We start from the raw sequence: 18,384 nt of genomic DNA, 5'->3' as shown, positions 1-18,384 counted from the left end.
CTCAAGATTTATGTACGCTTTCTTGTGTACTGGGGATTGAGTCAGTCATCAGCAGAATAATTTTCAGTAGATTATGCTGTGTGTAAATATGCCTGAAATAAACAACTTGGGGGTCAGACTTCCTAAATTTGAACCAGCAGTGGCTACTGAGTTATGTTGAGCCAATCTGTCTTCCTTCCTCCCATGGCTCACCTCACTGCTCCCCATGAAGGTCACCTGTGAGACGGCCTTCCAACCCCCTGCTCACGTTTACGTCACAGTTTTCAAACCAAACTCTAGAGGAATGATCTGGCAATAAAATAAGATGTGGCACCCATGCTGACTGAGTTGTTTGTGGCCAGGTCTGGACTTCTCAGACCAAAGGAGACATTGTATTAAATGTAGAGAAGAATGGCAGTGTTGGCCTTCCAGAAGTAAACCAGGCACATGCCTAGAATGAGCACTCAGGAGTGGAGACAGGAGGATTAGAAATTCAAAGTCATTATTGGCTTCATAGTGAGTTCCAGGACACCACCCTGGGGTACATGAGACTCTGTCTCAAAATAAACATGAACACACTACAAGATACCTAAAAACAAGTCACCCATATTTCTTTCCTGTTATTATATTTTTTTATTTTTTGTTGTTATTTTTGAAACAGGGTCTTGCTGTGTAACCTTGGCTGGCCTAGACCTCACTCTGTAGACCAGGCTGGCCTCGAACTCACAGAGATCCACCTGCCTCTGCCTCCCAAGTGCTGGGACTAAAGGTGGGCGCCACCCCCAACCTATTGTCATATCTGTTATCTTGATATTGTATCAACACACAACACTTAACAAAGAACAAATTAGCTGCTACATTGTTATTCACACACAATCATCACCCAAGTCCCTTGCTTGCTTCGGAAGGACTCTGAGAAAATTACTTTCTGTGATACCTAAATGCATTTAAAGCCTTGACTTCTTAGCCCTTTTTCTTATCCAAAACCTAATGCTAATTTAAAGTCATCTAAAGGGAAGCAAGACTCTGGGAGATTCCACATAAGCAATAAAGCTAGGGTGTTCTTGTTGGGATTTTTTGCTGTTTGTTTACCTTTTTCCCCATGTATGTGGTGTTCGTGCATACATGCTCACATATGTATGGAGGAATGCATGTGCGTGTGTGTATAGAGGGACAAGGTTGATCTCAGAAGTGTCCTTCAGTCACTACATCACCTTGTTCTTTAAGGCAGCATCGCTCAAACCCAAAGCCTGCCAGTAAGATTATCTCCCCAGGCAGCCCGCTCTGAGGATCCAGAGCTGCCCTCTGGACTGGATTTACAGGCAGCTTCCATGCCCACCCAGAGTTGTTTCTGAGACTCCAACTCCCATTCTTTTGCTTGGCAGCAAAGACTTCAACCTGCTAAGCTGCCTCCATTGCCCACAAGCTAGGACTTAAACCTTGCTGTGTTTGTTTTATTTGTTATTGCCTCAGAAATGCATTAAAGGTCAACCAGTTTAAAATTATTTTACCGTTAGTAAGTATAACAACAATTAAAAAAAAAAAAAAACCAATCACCAAACTGACACACCTCAAGTAAGTATAAAATCAGCAGCTGATTCAAAATGGCACGCGGGAAACGTGGGCCCTTTCACTGTGACAAATGCCAAACCTTGCAATAGCACCCCAGCAGCAGCTCTAATTTCTATCACAAGACAGAAGTATTAGGTGTAGTATGTCCTGTGTTCTGGGGGTATTCATTCTCATTCTATCACTATTACAACTACTTACCTCTATTGTCATGAGTTCCTTACATTTTGATAATTCCTCTCTTTACCCCCACCCCCAAATACAGCTAGAAGTTTTTACTTTTTTTTTTTTTTTTTTTTTTTTTTTGAAACCACCTTTGCTTTCTTAAACGATCTTAGAGTTTTTAAATGGTCCTGGCTCTTATAGCTTTGAATGCATAATTGTCCTAAGTAACAAAAAAAAAAAAAAAAAAAAAAAACTGTCTAGTTTAGCAATTTCATGGCAATAACCCAATCAAAACCAGTATTTATCCTCTTGGTCCCTGCAGTCAGTTTACAGCCACGCTCCTTGTGTATGAAGCACGCAGCGCAGCCACAGCCTCAGATTGTCCTTTGCTATAGTGTGCTGTGTGCACTAGCCGGTCTGCCACCGCCTTCTGCCGCTCCGACATCCACAGCTTCTCCTGTTTCTTTTTCTGTGGCTTCACTTTCTTCCTCGCTTTTCATTCCCGCGTCCATCTTTTCTCCAGTCTCGCCTAGAAAAAGCAGTGAAGGGTAGAAGACGCTTGCTTAGCAGTAATTCCTGGCTGTGTCATCTTCACACAAGCTACAGTCATCTGAGAGGAGGGACCCTCAACTGAGGAAGTGCCTCCATTAGGTCAGGCTGTGGGCAGGCCTGGGAGGTGTTTGCTTAATTGGTGATTGATGGCAGAGGGCCCAGCCCATTGTGGGTGATGCTCCCTGTGGGTTGGTAGTCCCGGGTTTCACAAGAAAGCAGGTTGAGCAAGCCATGGGGAGCAAGCCAGTAAGCAGCACCCATCTATGGCCTCCATTTCAATTCCTGCCTCCTGGTTCCTGTCCTGTTTGAGTTCCTGTCCTGACTCCTTTTAGGAATCGGCTATTGTATGCAAGTGTAAGCCAAATCAACCCTTTCCTCCCCAACTTGCTTTGGGTCATGGTGTTTCATCACAACAATAGGAACCCTGACTAAGGAAGATTCCTCAGTGGGTAAGAGTACAAAAGTGTGAAGACATGAGTTCAAATCCCCATCGTCTAGGTAAGAAGCTGGAACAACAGAGCACATCTGTGAAGACAGGAAGATCCCTAGAGCTCAGGAACAAGACAGAGCCATCATTCAGTTAATTAAAACCAAATCTTAATAAACTACAGATAGAGAGATTCTGCCTCAAACAGAAGTTGGAGAGAGAGAGAGCAGTTGGGGAAGACACCCGATGCTGACCTCTGACCTGCACACCTGCACACACCCACATGGACATCCAGGCAGAGAGACGAATAATAAAACAAATGTTTAAAATTTTGACATAGCCTGTGCTTTATAAATGATTTGCTGGGAGCTGAAGTGAGCCTTGGAGGAAATGTGTTTGGGTCAAAGTGAACTTCAGCCACCCGAGAGAGACTTCAGCATCTGTAGCCCCAGAGCTGGCCTCCATCCCCTTGGAGCCTGTCAGGCTCTCAGCTAGCCTCCTTTTACCTTCAACGTGTTGCTCCTCTTTACCGGTGTTAATTTCTCCGGCCATTTTCGCATTTGCTGCTGTCTCTACTGCAGTTCCTGCCTGCTTCTCCCTGCTTCCAACTGTTGCTTCGGGCTGAGATTCACCCGCGTTTCTGGTCCCATCGGGAGTTTCACAGAGTGACTCGTTCATTACAGGAGTTTGCACGAGCTGGCTTCTGTCTGGCGTGTGCGGTGTCTCATTCTCTTTGAGAACTATTTCGAGAAGTTGGGGCTGCTCATTTTTGCACGCTGTTTGCTGGGGTTGCTGCTGCTCGTCACCGCCTTCTGCGGGCTGGCACCCTTCCTCTACTTCGGGAGAGCTGTTCTCTCTGGGAATTGCTTCAAAAAGCCGGAACTGTTGGTCCTTCAAGGTCTCTTGAAGTTCCTTTTGTTCAACTTCTTCCACAAACTGGTATCCTTCCAATGTTTCGGGAGAATTGTTCTCTTTGGGACTTGCTTCTACAATCTGGGGCTCTGTATCCGGTCCCATGGCTTCTTCAGGTGGTAGCAGCTCCTTAGCTGTTTCCAGAGGCACAGCATCCTCAGTTGTTTCCAGAACCTTCATCCCTCCAGCAGTTTGTGGAATCTCAGTGTGCTCCCCTGCTCCAGGGGAGTCCCCCTCTCGTGGTGTCCTCAGAGGCTGGTTCCTGGCTTCTGTTCCTAGAGGTTCAGTCTCCGTGTTTCCTTTCAACGTCTGGGCCTCTGCGCTTGTTTCCACATCCTTCTTCATCTCCTCAGGTCCCAGGGTAGCATCTTTGCATCCTGGCTGAGGTGCCTCACATTCTTCCTTTCGCACTACAGGCTCAGTCTCTTTTGTGGTTCCTGACTGGTCTGTGGCATCCTTTCCAGGGGCCTCATCATTTGCCAGACACGGTTGGTGGCAAGATTTAACACCGTTGGCCGTCGGCACCACTGAAGCCTTGGGCTTCTCCGATGGAGCATGGCCAGCCCTTTGCGCATTGCTATAAAAAGCAGTTTCTCTTCCTGGTGTACATGGTGTGGGTTGGGCCACACAGAACTTGCTTTGTTCTCCAGTGGAAGAATTCTCATTGGAAGGTACTTTTTGAGCATTTAGTTGAAAAATGAGTAGAAAAGAGAGAACAGGGTTATGATTTAGCTGTCTTGAGAAAGTTTATTGCCATCTAGTAGTTTTAACTGTTCAACCACAATCCTCACTCCAAGTCAAAGCCTTTTAATATCGTCAACCCAAACACCTCACTGTAAACATTAGGGTCCTCTAACCCAGATTTCTCCTGAGCATCCCATCAAGGTTTCTGTCCCATATTCTAATGTATCACAGCTCACTCACTCTCCTCTATAGCTTTTTAACTTTTCCCTGACTCAGAGTGGCCATCTATGAACAGGAAAGGCTACACAGTAGAGAAGCCCTTACAGGTAAAGGTCGGTACCCTGGGAAGAGTGTACAGGGACAGTTCAACCTGAGTTTTCTGTCATGTTAGGGGAAGGGGGAGTGACATTCAGAATGTTGGGGAGCACATGGTTCACTTAGGGCTGCTCCAGCTCCTCCTGCTTCTACTATGTGACCCAGGACTTCTCTATGTTATTCAAAGCCTTTAGAATACGATGCAGAGCGTCATCCAAACACTCTTTATAAGAGCAGAAACTGGAAAACAATTTAAACATCTAAAAATACATTCCACTGAGTGAGATGCTGCCCCTCGAAAAGATAAGACTGTGAAGGCCATGTGCCGACCAGAGACAGAACCTGTAAGGGCAAACGAAAGAGCATATTCATGTTGGCTTGATCAAACAAGGGGACACAAATGGCTGACGCCAGAACGAGGTCTGCTGTGATAGAATTACAAACAATGTTTGAGGCTGAGACCTGGGCCTGGGACAGGAGAGGAGAATTTCAAGAGGCATGAGGAGACATTTGGAGAAATAGAAATAGTCATGATCTGGATTGCTAACTCCCATGGATACATTTGTCAGTGCACACAGCAAAACTTGCTGAAATGTCACAGTAGACATGGGCAGGATATATCATCAACTTATCAAGACATTCCCCTAGTCTGCTAATTCCAACATAATAAAATAATGTGAAAAAATGTAAACAGAGATGGATTTTGAAAAACCTTGTTCTTAGGGCTAGGGGCTTAGTTCAGTGAACTAGGACCTCAGATAGGAGAGATAAAAGATGGAATGCCCTAACCATAAAAGGGAGAGTCTTGGGTACCACTGGTTAGTTATGTGGATCCTGGAGATGGAAAATGTGGCTAAGGGTTTGGGGTGAGAGAGCCCTGCATGGTTTTGTCTGAGGCTTGTGGCATAGGCAGGTATAGGTTGTGCATAGAAATGCAAACTCTGGAAGGTGGCTAGTCCTTTACTAGAAATGCATGTTGCCTGTCTGGAACAGGGCTGTTTTGGCATAAAGGCAAAAAGAGGAGAGGTATAGGGGTGTGGGGATGTGTGAGAGAGGGGACAGAGACAGAAACGGAGATAGATCATCTGTCTCTCCTTCTTGTTCTGTGTATTGAGTGTGACTCTTACAGGAAGGTCCAGAGATGAAAAAGGAAAACTCAGCACCAATTTTCTGAGTGGGCAGGTACAGGCTGTCAGTATTAAGGGTTCGTATGACCAAACAGAGTGGTCTCTCTTCATCATATCACCAGCACGAAAGACAGTATAATGAAAGTGCTTTCCCGGGACCAGAGGGAAATCCTTCACAATAAAGAAGCTCCCTCTGCTCCCACACAGGCTGCGTAGCAACTGTCTTCAGAGTCAACATGGAAGGGCATTACTGTATTAATCACAGATTTTTGCCCAGTGGCATTTCCTGTTGAAATAGTTACTATAGTTATCAGTACTGTCAATGAAATGAAGCAAGTCATATTCACCCACCTGTACCTGCTGGGTACATTCCCAAGGTGTCACCCTTCCAAAGCAAAAAGCTGGGAGGGTAGGTGTTGACACACCCAAAACACAGGTGCAGGTTTGTATATAGAATGTTGTTTTTGGGTTTTTTTTTTTTTTTTTTGAGATAGAGTTTCTTTGTATTTCCCTGGTTGTCCTGGAACTAGCTCTGTAGATCAGGCTAGCCTTGAACTCCAGAGATCCACCACCTGGCTTATATAGAATTTTTTTAACGGGAAATACATTTCATAAGAAGTTATACGTGTAACACTAGACTCAGTTTGCTAACTAGGATTAACAGTATCAGAGTGCCTGATACTCCACAGTAAAAGGTGCAGGGCTAAGTAATCTAGACATATCTGAAATAAATCAGCATACATCTCCCAAGAACCTAATGAGCTTACAATATAAGTGTTTTTGTTTAATTGGTTAAATTTATTTGACACTTAGCAATAGAAAGAATGAACTGCATCACAGGGGGGCTTTGGTACACAGGCCCTAAACACTGTGAGTTGTCAATACTGACCTACAAAAGTGTATCATTCTCACAGTGGGCTTTAAAGCATGGTCAGTGGTGGATAATGGAACCACGGTCACAATGGCAGCAACAATTCCATCAGACTTGACTGACTTCAAGAAGTGCCACTGGTAACATATAAAGTTTCTGTGCTGCAGAGATGGCTCCAAGGTTGAGAGCAGTTCGATTCCCAGCACCCACATCAGGTGTCTCACAAACCACCTGTCACCCCAGCTCCAGCAGATCACACACGCTAACCCCTACAGGCACCTACAGCCATGCACGCACAGTCACACATCCATGCACATAACTGAAAATAATAAAAATGATCTTATTAAAAATAAAAAAAAGTTTCACTCCACTTCTGGCTTCAGTTTCATTTTCCGCCAAGTATTCATCAATGTCCGTCATTGGCAGGCTCTGGACAGGGCACAGGGATTGTAGCAGGCCACAAGGAAGAGCCTTTTCCTTGCTACCTTAGGGCTTATTGCCTGTAGGAAAATTGAAACAATACCTCCTTCTTCATCATCAACTACGACTTAGTACTTCTACAGTTCCTGGCACCCAAGCATCCCCATACTCGTGAACCCCCTCCTCAGAGTAGATAAAGGTAGAACATGTTCTCTGGCACCCAAACTTGCAGGCAGTGGGATACTTTTGTTTGGTCCACACGCAGGAGCCAGTCCTGCCTGGTCTGCATCGTTGTGTAATAATGAGGGCACATGGCATTGGTTCCGCCCAAAACTGTTTAAGGATGTTTTCTGAGCCGTCTGTTTCATCAAATCTTACCCCGCTCTGGGCTTAATCCTATGACACTAATTATCTCTGACTCTGTTATAAACTGATGAATTTGTTGCGACAGCTGAGCCAGCAGAAGCCTTGCTGTGACCTCCGTTGTGATAGGCACACAAAGAAACTAAATACCAGGCCACATTACCGGAAGGACTGGAGCCAGAGCTAACATACCTGGAATCCACACTATGTTGGAAGCTTTGCAAGCAAGCTCACTGCCCTGGACGGAAATGAAAAGTTTCTACCCAGCAAGGAGAAGCGCTCAGGCCGGTATTTCCTAAGCCATGCCACTCAGGCTCCCGAGGGTCTCGGCCGGTTTTCCTGGTTTTCTACAGTATCCCCAGGAAGTGCTCCTGGCATGGCCTGTGCTGCTACTGTGGAGACTCTAGGTTCTTAGAGCTTTTACTTTAATTCTTGTACTGAGAAGTCCTCCTTCTAGATCACAGCGCTCTCCCATCTCCCATGAACACAGCCACTAAAATCCACTATTAGACTTTGGAAAACAGTGATGCAACAGCATGAGGCTGCCCAACAGAGGGCTCAGCATACTCCTCTCCTCTCCTTGCTTTCTTCCCAGTCCTAGTCTGCATCCAAGAGCACCAGGGAGTTACTCTGCACGGTTTTACCCACCACCCATCACACTGTGGGAATGCACTGCCCTGCTACCATGACTCCAATTCCAACCCCAAAGTGTGATTCTGTCTACCTACCAGTTATATTATAATGGGGTCCTCATTTAGAGCAGAGTGAACTTGAGCAATATTTCATGTAACTGAACTACAAATTAACTGAAAAAGGCCTATAGAGGTTAAATTTAAAAATCAATGTTTTCTAACTACCCGAATTTCTGTTAAAACTCCATTTAACCATCATAAAGTAAATGAAACAATTTGGTTTGTTTGTTTTTCAAGACAAGGTTTCTCTGTGTAACAGTTCTTGACTGACCTGGAACTAGCTTTGTAGACCAGGCTGGCCTCAAACTCACAGAGAGCCACCTGCCTCTGCCTCCCAAGTGCTGGGATTAAAGATGTGCGCTACCACTGCCCAGCTAATGCAATACAATTTAAAGGCAAACTTAATGTAGAGATTTAAGTACAAGCTTTCTCTTCTTGCTGTACTGAGAAAGCAGCCACAGAAAATGCATAGTGATCGTCTAAGTCTGTGTTCCACTGAAACTTTACTTAGAAAACCAGTAGTGGGCTGAGTTTAGCTGCAGTCAAGTTTGCCATCCTTGTGGGCGGTAGTTAAGCTCTATCTAAACGCACTGTGTGTGTTAGCTTGTTGATTCCTCAGAACGACTCTATGAAACAGACATCACTGTTAACGCAGCTTTACAGATGAGGCAATGAAATAGGAGTGACTGGTTCCAAGTAACACAATTAGTAAGCAATCTTGAACCAGGATTTGAACCCAGACAGTCAGTCCATCTATAGACCCACATTCTTCTTTTCATTTTTGAAACAGGGACTATTATTCTTTTGCTGTATCTTCCTAATGTTGGGATTACAACTATGTGCCGCCACACCTGGTAGGACCTACATTTTGTTTTGTTTTGTTTTGTTTTGAGACAGGGTCTTTCTATGCAGCCCCGGCTGGCCTGAAACTCAGGCTGGCCTTGAGTGCAGAGATCCACCTGCCTCTACCTCCCGAGTGCTGGGATTAAAGGCTTGCACCACTATGTAGGCTCAAGTTACCCAATTCTTTTTTTTTTAAGATTCATTCCTTAAATTTCATAAATATTTATTTTTATTATTTTTGATTGTGTGTGTGCGTGCACGCATGATTGCAATGCCTTTGGAGATCACAAGAAGCCGCTGGACCCTTGGAACTGGAGTCACAGTTGTGAGCCACCATATGGATACTTGGAATTGAATTTGGGTTCTCTGGAAGAACAGCTGACACTCTCCCGCTTCTCTCCAGCCATTAATTTAAAACTTATGTACTATAACATGTGCGTGGCGGCGATGAGCACAGCCGCACGTTCGTGTGCTGCTGAAGGAGGCTAGGAAGGGCGTCAGATCATCCGGAGCTGGAGTGACAGGAATAAGCCTCCGCACAAAGGTTCTGGGGACTGGGGACAGGATTCAGATCCTCTGCAAGAGCATTACACGCTTTTAACCACTGAGCCACCTCTCCAGTCCACAAAACCTACATTCCCAATCACCAATGTGTGCCACCATACACATTGCACAGGTAACCAGAGCTTCCTATAACCATCTATCCTCGAGAAAGAAAAAGAAAAGGAATTAACTGAAAAGAACTATGTATTTTTTTTTTAAATCAGAGTAATACGGAAATATAAAAGAACAAGAAAATCAGCACATAGACAAAATAAAAGAAAAAAGTCATTGTCCCTATCAACGATAATGGGAAAGGAGTAAGCAAAGGGAATGCCTTAAGGAGGACACGGTCTTTATTGGCTGGGGTGGCTGACGGCAGAGTCTCTCTCGCCGGGGAATACACTGATTGAAATGAAGCAGCGATGGCCTTTGCACGCCACTGCTGCCCTCTCCCATGGTCACAGAATATGACAAAGGAAGGAAGCTGTTGACACCCTGCCTGGCTGTTTCCTGAGGGCTGAAGAATCACTGAAAGCCACTCATTCATTCCCACAGGCTGAGAAGCAGAGACACACGCATGGACGGCACTTGGTAACACACACCAGCATCACCTGGCAAATTTCATCTATTTCAGCAATGCTTAACTCCTATGGACATTTGCTTTTTCACATCTTCATTCTTAAAGGACAAAGGTTGGACTTATAACTAAGAATGCAATACTCCCTCCCACCCCCACCCCCGTCCAAAATACACTCCATAACTTTAAGGAAATTCCCAAGGAGAGGGTCAAAGAAGGTAATTACCAAAACTTCTGAGGTCATTGAGGTACTTGGGAGACATTTACACTCATTACATGCATGTGTCAATACCACATTCTAGTACTTGGATTTAAAAAAAAAAAAAAATCATGACCCGTTTCTCCCAACACTTAACACATGCCGGATCTCAGACATGTGGAGTTTTGGTGCTTTGAGGGAATCTCCCAGGGGTTGTGATATCCTTTCAGACTTGATCTTCTGAAACCACCCATCAGCTTGGACGAGCCAACCTTGTGGAAGCTTGGCTTCGTGCTACACAGTCAAGCTCTGTTTTACTGTTTGCCTTTCCTACAAGCGGGAGAGACTGTCAACCCAGCCCCACACTCTGCTCACTTTCAATATCTATTGACTCCACCTTTCCCACATATAAGGCCATGCTATGGTCAGATACAGGTTTCTGCAGGGCTGGGGCTAGACGTCATGTGAACTCCTGGAGGCTGAGGGCCAAGTAGGAGCTTTGGGGCCCCACATGGGCCTTAACCTCCATCACTTAATACTGCCCATACTCTGGCAGGTTGCTCATCCCCACACAGCTTCAGTTTTCCAGCCGTATTTGGTACTCATGTTTGTTTTAGGGCCTCTACGGGCATCAGAGAGCACAAAATGAAGTTGGAATCAAGCCGTTGCCCCTTTCCTGTGTCTTGCCTTCACTTCTCGTGTTTTGAAGTGGCGCTCTAAGGGTCTGAAAGTGTTCTGTTGTAAGAGGTTTAATGTTGAGGCTGTAAACTGTCACAAAGACACTTGGGCAGTCCTCTATCAAAGCTATAAACTTGAAACCTCCTCTGACCTAGCAATGCCACTTCTGAGAATTCCCTGTAGACATGCTTGTACACATTCAAAATGATGTCTGCACAAAGGAATTTACCACAGTCTTGTTTGCAACGGGAAAGACCTGACACAGATCCAATGTCCCTCAGTAGGGGACTGGTCAAACAAGTCACAAAACAGGTTATTTTGCAGATATGGAAAGAACAATGCCTCCAAGTGTTAGGCTAGAAAGAGATACAGAACAGTGCGTAGAGTACACTGTGGATTTACAAACACAGGGAGATAATATTTGCAATGCATTCAAAAAAAAAAAAAAATCCCAGCTGAGGGTGGTGGTACACATTTAGAATCCCAGAATCCAGGATGCAGGGGGGTGCAGGGGGATCACCAGCCTGGCCTACATAGTGTGATCCTGTCTCAAAATATCAAAAATGAGGGCCTGGATGGTTTGGCACCAGATGGGGTCCTAGAGCTGAAAGAACCAGGAAGGGATCCCAGCTGATGACCCTCTGCAAGTGAAAACTGAAGAAACAACCCGCTCCTAAGGGTAGGCCACTTGCCCAGCAGAAATGGCCGGCAGAACACAAACCCAGAGGCATCTTTGGGGGTTCCTCGCCTTGTAATGGCATGTCAGGCCTTTTCCATTTGTTTTGTTTTCTTTTTTATTTTAATTTATATTTTAATTTATTTTATCATATTTTTATTTTGTCATATTTATCATATCTATCATATTTTATCATATATTTAATTTATCATATTTTAATTTATATTTTTTCCTCTCTTTTCAACCTACAGACCCGTTGCATAGATATTCTGGCTTCCAGCTTGGTGTTTTTACGGGATTCCTGAGTGTGCAAACACTCGAGTGTGTCTCTGCATCTGTATCTGTTTTTGTGTCTTTCCTTGGGCTCTTTCCATCCTGTTTTGTCCTACACTGAAGTGTTAGCTTTTGTTTCATCTTATTGCAATACATTTTATTTTATTATTATCCCTTATAGTCCTGCTTGTTTTCTAACAGGAGACAGAAACCGGGTGGATCCGGGTTGGGGGGAGATGGGGAGGAACCGGGAGGAGTAGAGGGAGGGAAAACCATATATAATATGTGAGGAAGAAAATCTGTTTTACAGTAAAAGGGGGGAAAATACCAATAATGAAGGATAAAAAGAGAACTCAAGGGGAAAATACACAAAAACAAATAAACAACTGAAAACAAACAAACGAAGTCCTGCCTGTGTAGGGCTGGCGTGCCTGTAATCTCAGCACTTGGAGCGCTGAGACAGGTCTGGCACAGGTTGGAGGGCACCGTGGCCTTGCAGTGAGTTCAAGTCCAGCCTGAGCTGGAGCGAGCGAGAGCTTAAAACAAAATAAAACATACCAACAAGAAAGCACCTAAGCTAATAAATGTTGGCTGTTAGATAAGGCTCGTGGGGGAGCCTTGGCGAGGGTGACAGAGGGTCAAACATGCCGGGCAGACCGAGCTTAGTGAGAAGTTTTCTTAGGAAGGGGAGGGAAGGGGGAGGAAAGAGAAAAGAGGTAAAGACACAGAGGACAGAAGAGAAGAGGGAGACAGGAAAAGTCCTGTCTGCCCCAGAGGAACAGCAGGAAAGAGAGGGAAAGAGTGGGTGGGCGGGGGGGGGGGGTCTGTCTTTTAAAGGGGTCCTTTGCACTTGGGCTGACCAGGGTACTGCCTGAGCAGACTCTGCCAGGTGACAGGGGCAGGCCAGCATAATGCCTGAACCCTTACACTGGCGACTAAAGACACTGGGCTGAGTGGAGATGACAATATTTTTCATCCACATTTTTTTCAAAAATCTTCACATTTTGAGTCACATATCTACATTCTCTACATTTCGTCTAACGTAGCCATATGTGATACCTAGGTCTATGCCAAAGACATTCTGAGCATTCAAATCTCAATCCAGAGACTTCTGGCACACTCAAGAAAAAAAGAAATGTCCTTCATATATTATCTGTACGGAAGAAAAACACTACACAAATCAATGTTAATTTTAGCGATGCTCTTCAATTACACAACAATAATCTGATTAAGATTGAATTGTCACCCTGTGAAAACATTGGCTGAAGTGTTTACAATGAGCATTCTCTTACCATGTGAAATGCAAACCTCCCTGACTGCCTACGGAAGCGGCTCCAAGCAGCTAGTGAAATTCAGGCTAGAACAAACAGACGAGGATTGTAGCTGCCATTGGAAATGTACACATTAATCCAGCAAAGAATGCACCGGATAATTACCATCTATTTCTTTCATCCACACTGATGCTTAAACTGTAAACGCTAAGGATGGTGCTCCATCACCACGCCCAGCTTCAGCTCTCCCAAATCATATACATACTGTACCTTTCATTTCCACTGTGGAACACTACTGCCTCACGAAAGGTTCCTACTACTGTGATAAGTAAGCATCATGCCCAAAAGGAACTTGGGAAGGAAATGGCTTATTTCAGCTTGCAATTCTTAGATCACAGCTCATTGCTGAGGGAAGTCAGGGTGGAACTTGAGGGCAGGAACCTGGAGGCAGGAACTGAGACAGAAGCCATGGAGGGACGATGCTTCCTGGCTTGTTCCCCGTGGCTTGCTCAGCCTGTTTTCTTATGTAATCCAGGACCACCTGCCCAGGGGTGGCCGCACCCACAATGAACTGGGCCTACCTACATTGGCAATCATGAAAATGTCCCATAGGCTTGCCCACAGGCCAATCTGTTGGCTGCATTTTCTCAACTGAGGTTTCTTTTACCCAGATGACTCTTTTTTTTGTTTGTTTGTTTTTTGTTTTGTTTTGTTTTTTTTTTTTTTTTTTTTTTTTGAGACAGGGTTTCTCTGTGTAGCTTTGGAGCCTGTCCCGGAACTCACTTTGTAGACCAGGCTGGCCTCGAACTCACAGAGATCTGCCTGCCTCTGCCTCCTGAATGCTGGGATTAAAGGTGTGCGCCACAATGCCCGGCCAGATGACTCTAGCTTGTATCAAGTTGACAAAATAAAAACAAAATAAAAAAACCTAATCAGGACCACTTCTAAGGACAAACTGTCAAAGCAGGGTTTTCCCATACTGTAGTTAAACAACAAAAATTCAACAGATTGCTTTATGAGCAGCTTATTTGGATGTTGTTTACTTTTTAAAATGTATTTTGTTTTATATGGACGAGTGTTTTGTCTGCATGTATGTATGTGCACCGTGTTCATGCTGTGCCCAAGAGGTCAGAAGAGAGCATTGGAACCCTAGCATCTGTGATAGTTAGTTATGAGTCACCATGTTGGGGCTGGGAATGGAACTCAGTCATCTGTAAGAGTAGCCAGTGCTATAAATCATTCTCCACCATCCCTGGGAGATGTCTTAAAGGCACCATGTTTGACAATATAGGAGGTGCCATCAGATTTCTGACCAAGACCTCCCAAGTCCTCAACTTGCAAGCAGTATACTGTTCTAGGAACCCTTGAGCCTCCTGCACAGTCTCGGTCACAGATGAGATGAACTCATTGAGTTACACCTCTGATTTCTTATTTTCTATTCAACACCACACATGATCCATTTCATTCATTCCTACTGCCCAGGGGTATGACACCACTATGAGAGAAGAACGTTGAGTTCCAGGTCAGACCTTGCATGTAAAAAAGAAGGTCTTGGGATCTGATTTAAGAGCACTCTCACAGTGGGACCTGGTGGGATCCTGCAAAGTTTCTGATGTAATAGTTTAGGAATGGAGAGAAGGAGTGAGAGCTTGGTAGTCTTTCATAGTCTCCTGACATTCTAGCCTAACTGCCATTCCCTTTATAACCCTGCATTTTTGCCAATGGGAATTCCTCGACTCCATTTTTCACCAAGAGCCTATTACACACTAAACACTGTTAGGCACTGGAGCATAGCATGCAGTTAATGATTGCATATGATGGGCATTTAATAAACTTGGACTACTTTTATCTAAAAGCACAATACACTGGCTTGGGTTGTATCTAGGATCTAAAGAAATCTTAAGCTGTACAGAGAGGAATGAATTATTTATAAGGCCACCAAGATCACAAAGTTGAAATGCCAAACATACAATAGTATTCGATTACTAGTGTACTGTCCCATGGAGGTTCGGTGGCAATACATGTGTTGGTCTATTAAGTATATGTTTTGAACAATTAATGCTACATATTAATCGATTTTCTATACACTCCAATTTATTGGCAAGTGTTTAACATTTTTTTCCAGAACCACATTCACAAAAAACTCACGACAAAAGAAAGCAAGGGTTAAAAAACTAGAGCTAACTCATATGAATTGTTAATACAGTGATCAAATATCTTCTAAATAAGAGAAGTAAAGCCCCCATTCTATCGATTAGATACATTTGCCACTCCTTGAGTTAACATTCCTGGTGTGTGAGAATGTGTGTGTGTGTGTGTGTGTGTGTGAGAGAGAGAGAGAGAGAGAGAGAGTGTGTGTGTGTGTGTGTGTGTGTGTGTGTGTGTGTGTGTGCTGGGCATTAAGCCTAGGGCCTTGGGCATACTGCCGACCTGCTCTCCCACTCAGCTACACCTACTGTAGCTAAGTGCTCTGCTTTTTAACCCAAGACACCACCCAGAGTGGATGAGAGAAACTGTGATGTTATCTCCTGAAAGCATCAGTTTTTCTTGTGTTTCTCATGTAGATACCGGTAAGGAATTACATGAGACAAGCGCAAAAATCCATCTGGCTTTGTAAAACGAGACACTAAACACAAAAACAATTTCTGAGTGCACGCCTTAGCAGAACCTGTTGAGGTGTGAGGGGTCTGAACTCTTTTAGGGGGAAGATCGGCAGGCACTGTGCATTAGGAATAAATGACTTTCCCTGTCTTTACATTGTCAGTTGACAGGAGATTTGAATTGTTTGCACATATGGTTTTAAGTTTTGTCTACTTCCTCGCTCTTTGCTCATCTACAGAAGGCGGAAATCTCGATGGTCGCACAGCACAAAAACAACAGCAACGCATTTCTGAGAAGAACAAACTAACTGAGCTCCGATGCAGCTTGCATGATAATCTTGAGGTCTGTGCCACAAAACAAAACAATTAAAAAGCACTGCCATTGCAGTAACGCGGGATGCTAATGCCAGTACAAGGGGATTAGAAGATAAAAGTCGCCTCCATAAACTGCCTCAAGAATCCACTTTAAAAATGCTGGCAATTTATAATCTAAGACGTGTGAAACCCAGGCACCTCGGGTTCATCTGAGTACATGTATTCTTTCTACAGTATTTACCACTGTCAGGGTGCGCTTAATAATTTGCCTCATGCGCTTATGTTCCATTCCCAACTTCTGTGTACAGTAAGTAGATGATTAAACTGTGCTGGCAGAATTTCTTTACAACAGTGATGACTACTTTTCATCGTACACATATGCCTCGAGAATATATAAATCGGGAACAGGGGAAAGTGTTTGTGACCTCTTTGAAACCTCTGGAAGAAACTTGTATATGGAAGCGATGCACACGTGTGTGGTCTGCATTTTGTTTTCTGGCAATGCCGAAACGTCCACGGGAGAGCAGAATAGAACTTTCAGTGGGACATTTTCTCACCTGCATGGTGAACGAATGTCGCAGCTAGCTCAGTTATTAATTTAGCGCCAAGAACCTCTCTGGTAAGGCAGCACCCAGCTCTTGGCCCAGGCGTCCTGCAGCTGGCGCACCTCGATGGACTTATTTCATTTTCAGAGCTCTCCTCCAGGAAGGAACTTGCCCCCTGTTGGCGAGGTTGAGCCAGGGCTGCACCCGCTGGATCTTGGAGCAGCCAGCACACAGACTCCCCCCCCCCACTTCTCACCCCCACCCCGCCGTAGTGTGCAGTGCGGGGTCCTTGCTCACCTCCGCTACGGAACCTGCTGCTGTCGCCCGCCTTGTTGAGGGCGCTGCTGGAGCAGCCCATCGTGCAAAAGCGCGGTCACCTGGCCCAGCCTCACGCGAGTATCGGTCGCGGGGCTAGGATGCGATGCTCACGCCAAAACCAAGCCGCTGAAGTTTCTCGCAACTGTGCGATCTTGCTGCCCAAGAGTTCAAGGCGCACGCACGCACGCGCAGCAGGGCCCGGGGCACACGGTGAGCACCTGGAGCGGCGGGCGAGAAACGCACAGGTGGATAGAACCAGAGAGGGCCGAGTGCCAGACAGCTGGACAACCAGCTGGCAAGAGAGAGCAGAGGGGCAACTAAAACCAAGGAACCAGCTGGACAGGAGGCACAGGGTGCCGGGAAGGGAAATGGGGAAAAGATTCAGGAGATGAGAGAGTGAAGCCCCAGGAGGGATGGATGGCATGAATAACCGTGCTAAATAGGCAGGGAGGGGAGGCGGCGGCGGCAGCCAGAGGCTATTGATTGGTAGACTGGATGAGCAATGACACTTATCCTCTTACATAACTCCAACGTAGTTACCACAAGGAAGTTCAACAACGGACACCATACTGTTAGACCTGCGCTCCGCAGTCAGCTTTAGTCTCTTGATCCACCCAGAACTACACCTACCGCTTTGGTGCCCTGCTTTTTTTGTGGTTTGCTTCGCTCTGGACCGGTTCCTCTAATCTTGCTTTGTCTTTTTAATTAATTAAGGAATTGCCATTTTAGCTTGCTTCTTATTTGAGACAGGGTCCCTACCTACATAGTCCTGGCTGTCCTAGAACTCACTATGTAGAACAAGGCTGGCCTCGAACTCACAGAGATCCCGCCAGTCTCTGCCTCCTGAGTTCTGAGGTTAAAGGTGTGTGTCAGCACGACAGGGCCATTAATTTGTATTTTATGTGTCTCGGTGGCCTGTGTGCCTTTGAGCCACAGGGACCAGAAGAGGGCATCAGAACTTCTGGAACTGGAGTTTCAGATGGTTGTGAGCCTCTACATGGGAGCTGGGTTGTCTGGAAGAGCAACTTAAGCCAGCCCTTTGCTTTGTCTTCGAGGGCTTTAACATTAAGAACAGGCTGGTTGGCCGAGTGGTGATGGTGCACACCTTCAAAACCAGCGATGGGGAGGCAGAGGCAGGCAGGTGGATCTCTAAGTTCAAGGCCAGCCTGTTCTAGGACAGCCAGGACTATACAGAGAAACCCCGTCACAAAAACAGACTATTAGTTTTAGTCACATTTCTTGCTTTGGTTTTGTTCGATTTCGAGATTGTTTCCACGTGATGATTTTTCAAGGTCAACATTGATGTTTTATATCTCAAAGGCAGTAGTTAATCATTTCACCCCCCAGTGATCCTTTTTGCCATTTTTTTTCTTCCATATATCCATATTTTGATTTTATCATGAAATTTCTTCATTGGGTAACATGCTACCCAGTGTTATACACTGAGCTGATAGCATGCTGGTTTAAAGG

The 18,384-nt window shown here is 45.1% G+C and overlaps 1 protein-coding gene across 1 annotated transcript; it reads right to left on the bottom strand.

Annotated features, from left to right (window-relative positions):
- Positions 1-2,102: 2,102 nt before the first annotated feature.
- Positions 2,103-17,092, bottom strand: Erich5 (glutamate rich 5). The gene is made up of 4 exons (XM_051202474.1): positions 16,894-17,092; positions 3,673-4,278; positions 3,199-3,558; positions 2,103-2,242 (listed from the first exon to the last, which is right to left on the bottom strand). The coding sequence occupies exons 1-4, from the start codon at positions 16,952-16,954 to the stop codon at positions 2,103-2,105; spliced, it is 1,167 nt and encodes a 388-aa protein (XP_051058431.1). The 5' UTR covers positions 16,955-17,092.
- Positions 17,093-18,384: the final 1,292 nt, after the last annotated feature.

This window comes from Phodopus roborovskii, unplaced genomic scaffold (genome assembly GCF_943737965.1).
Source record: "Phodopus roborovskii unplaced genomic scaffold, PHOROB, whole genome shotgun sequence".
NCBI lineage: Eukaryota > Metazoa > Chordata > Mammalia > Rodentia > Cricetidae > Phodopus > Phodopus roborovskii.
Note: the sequence above shows the minus strand (reverse complement) of the source record. Positions and strands in the feature narration are given on the sequence as shown.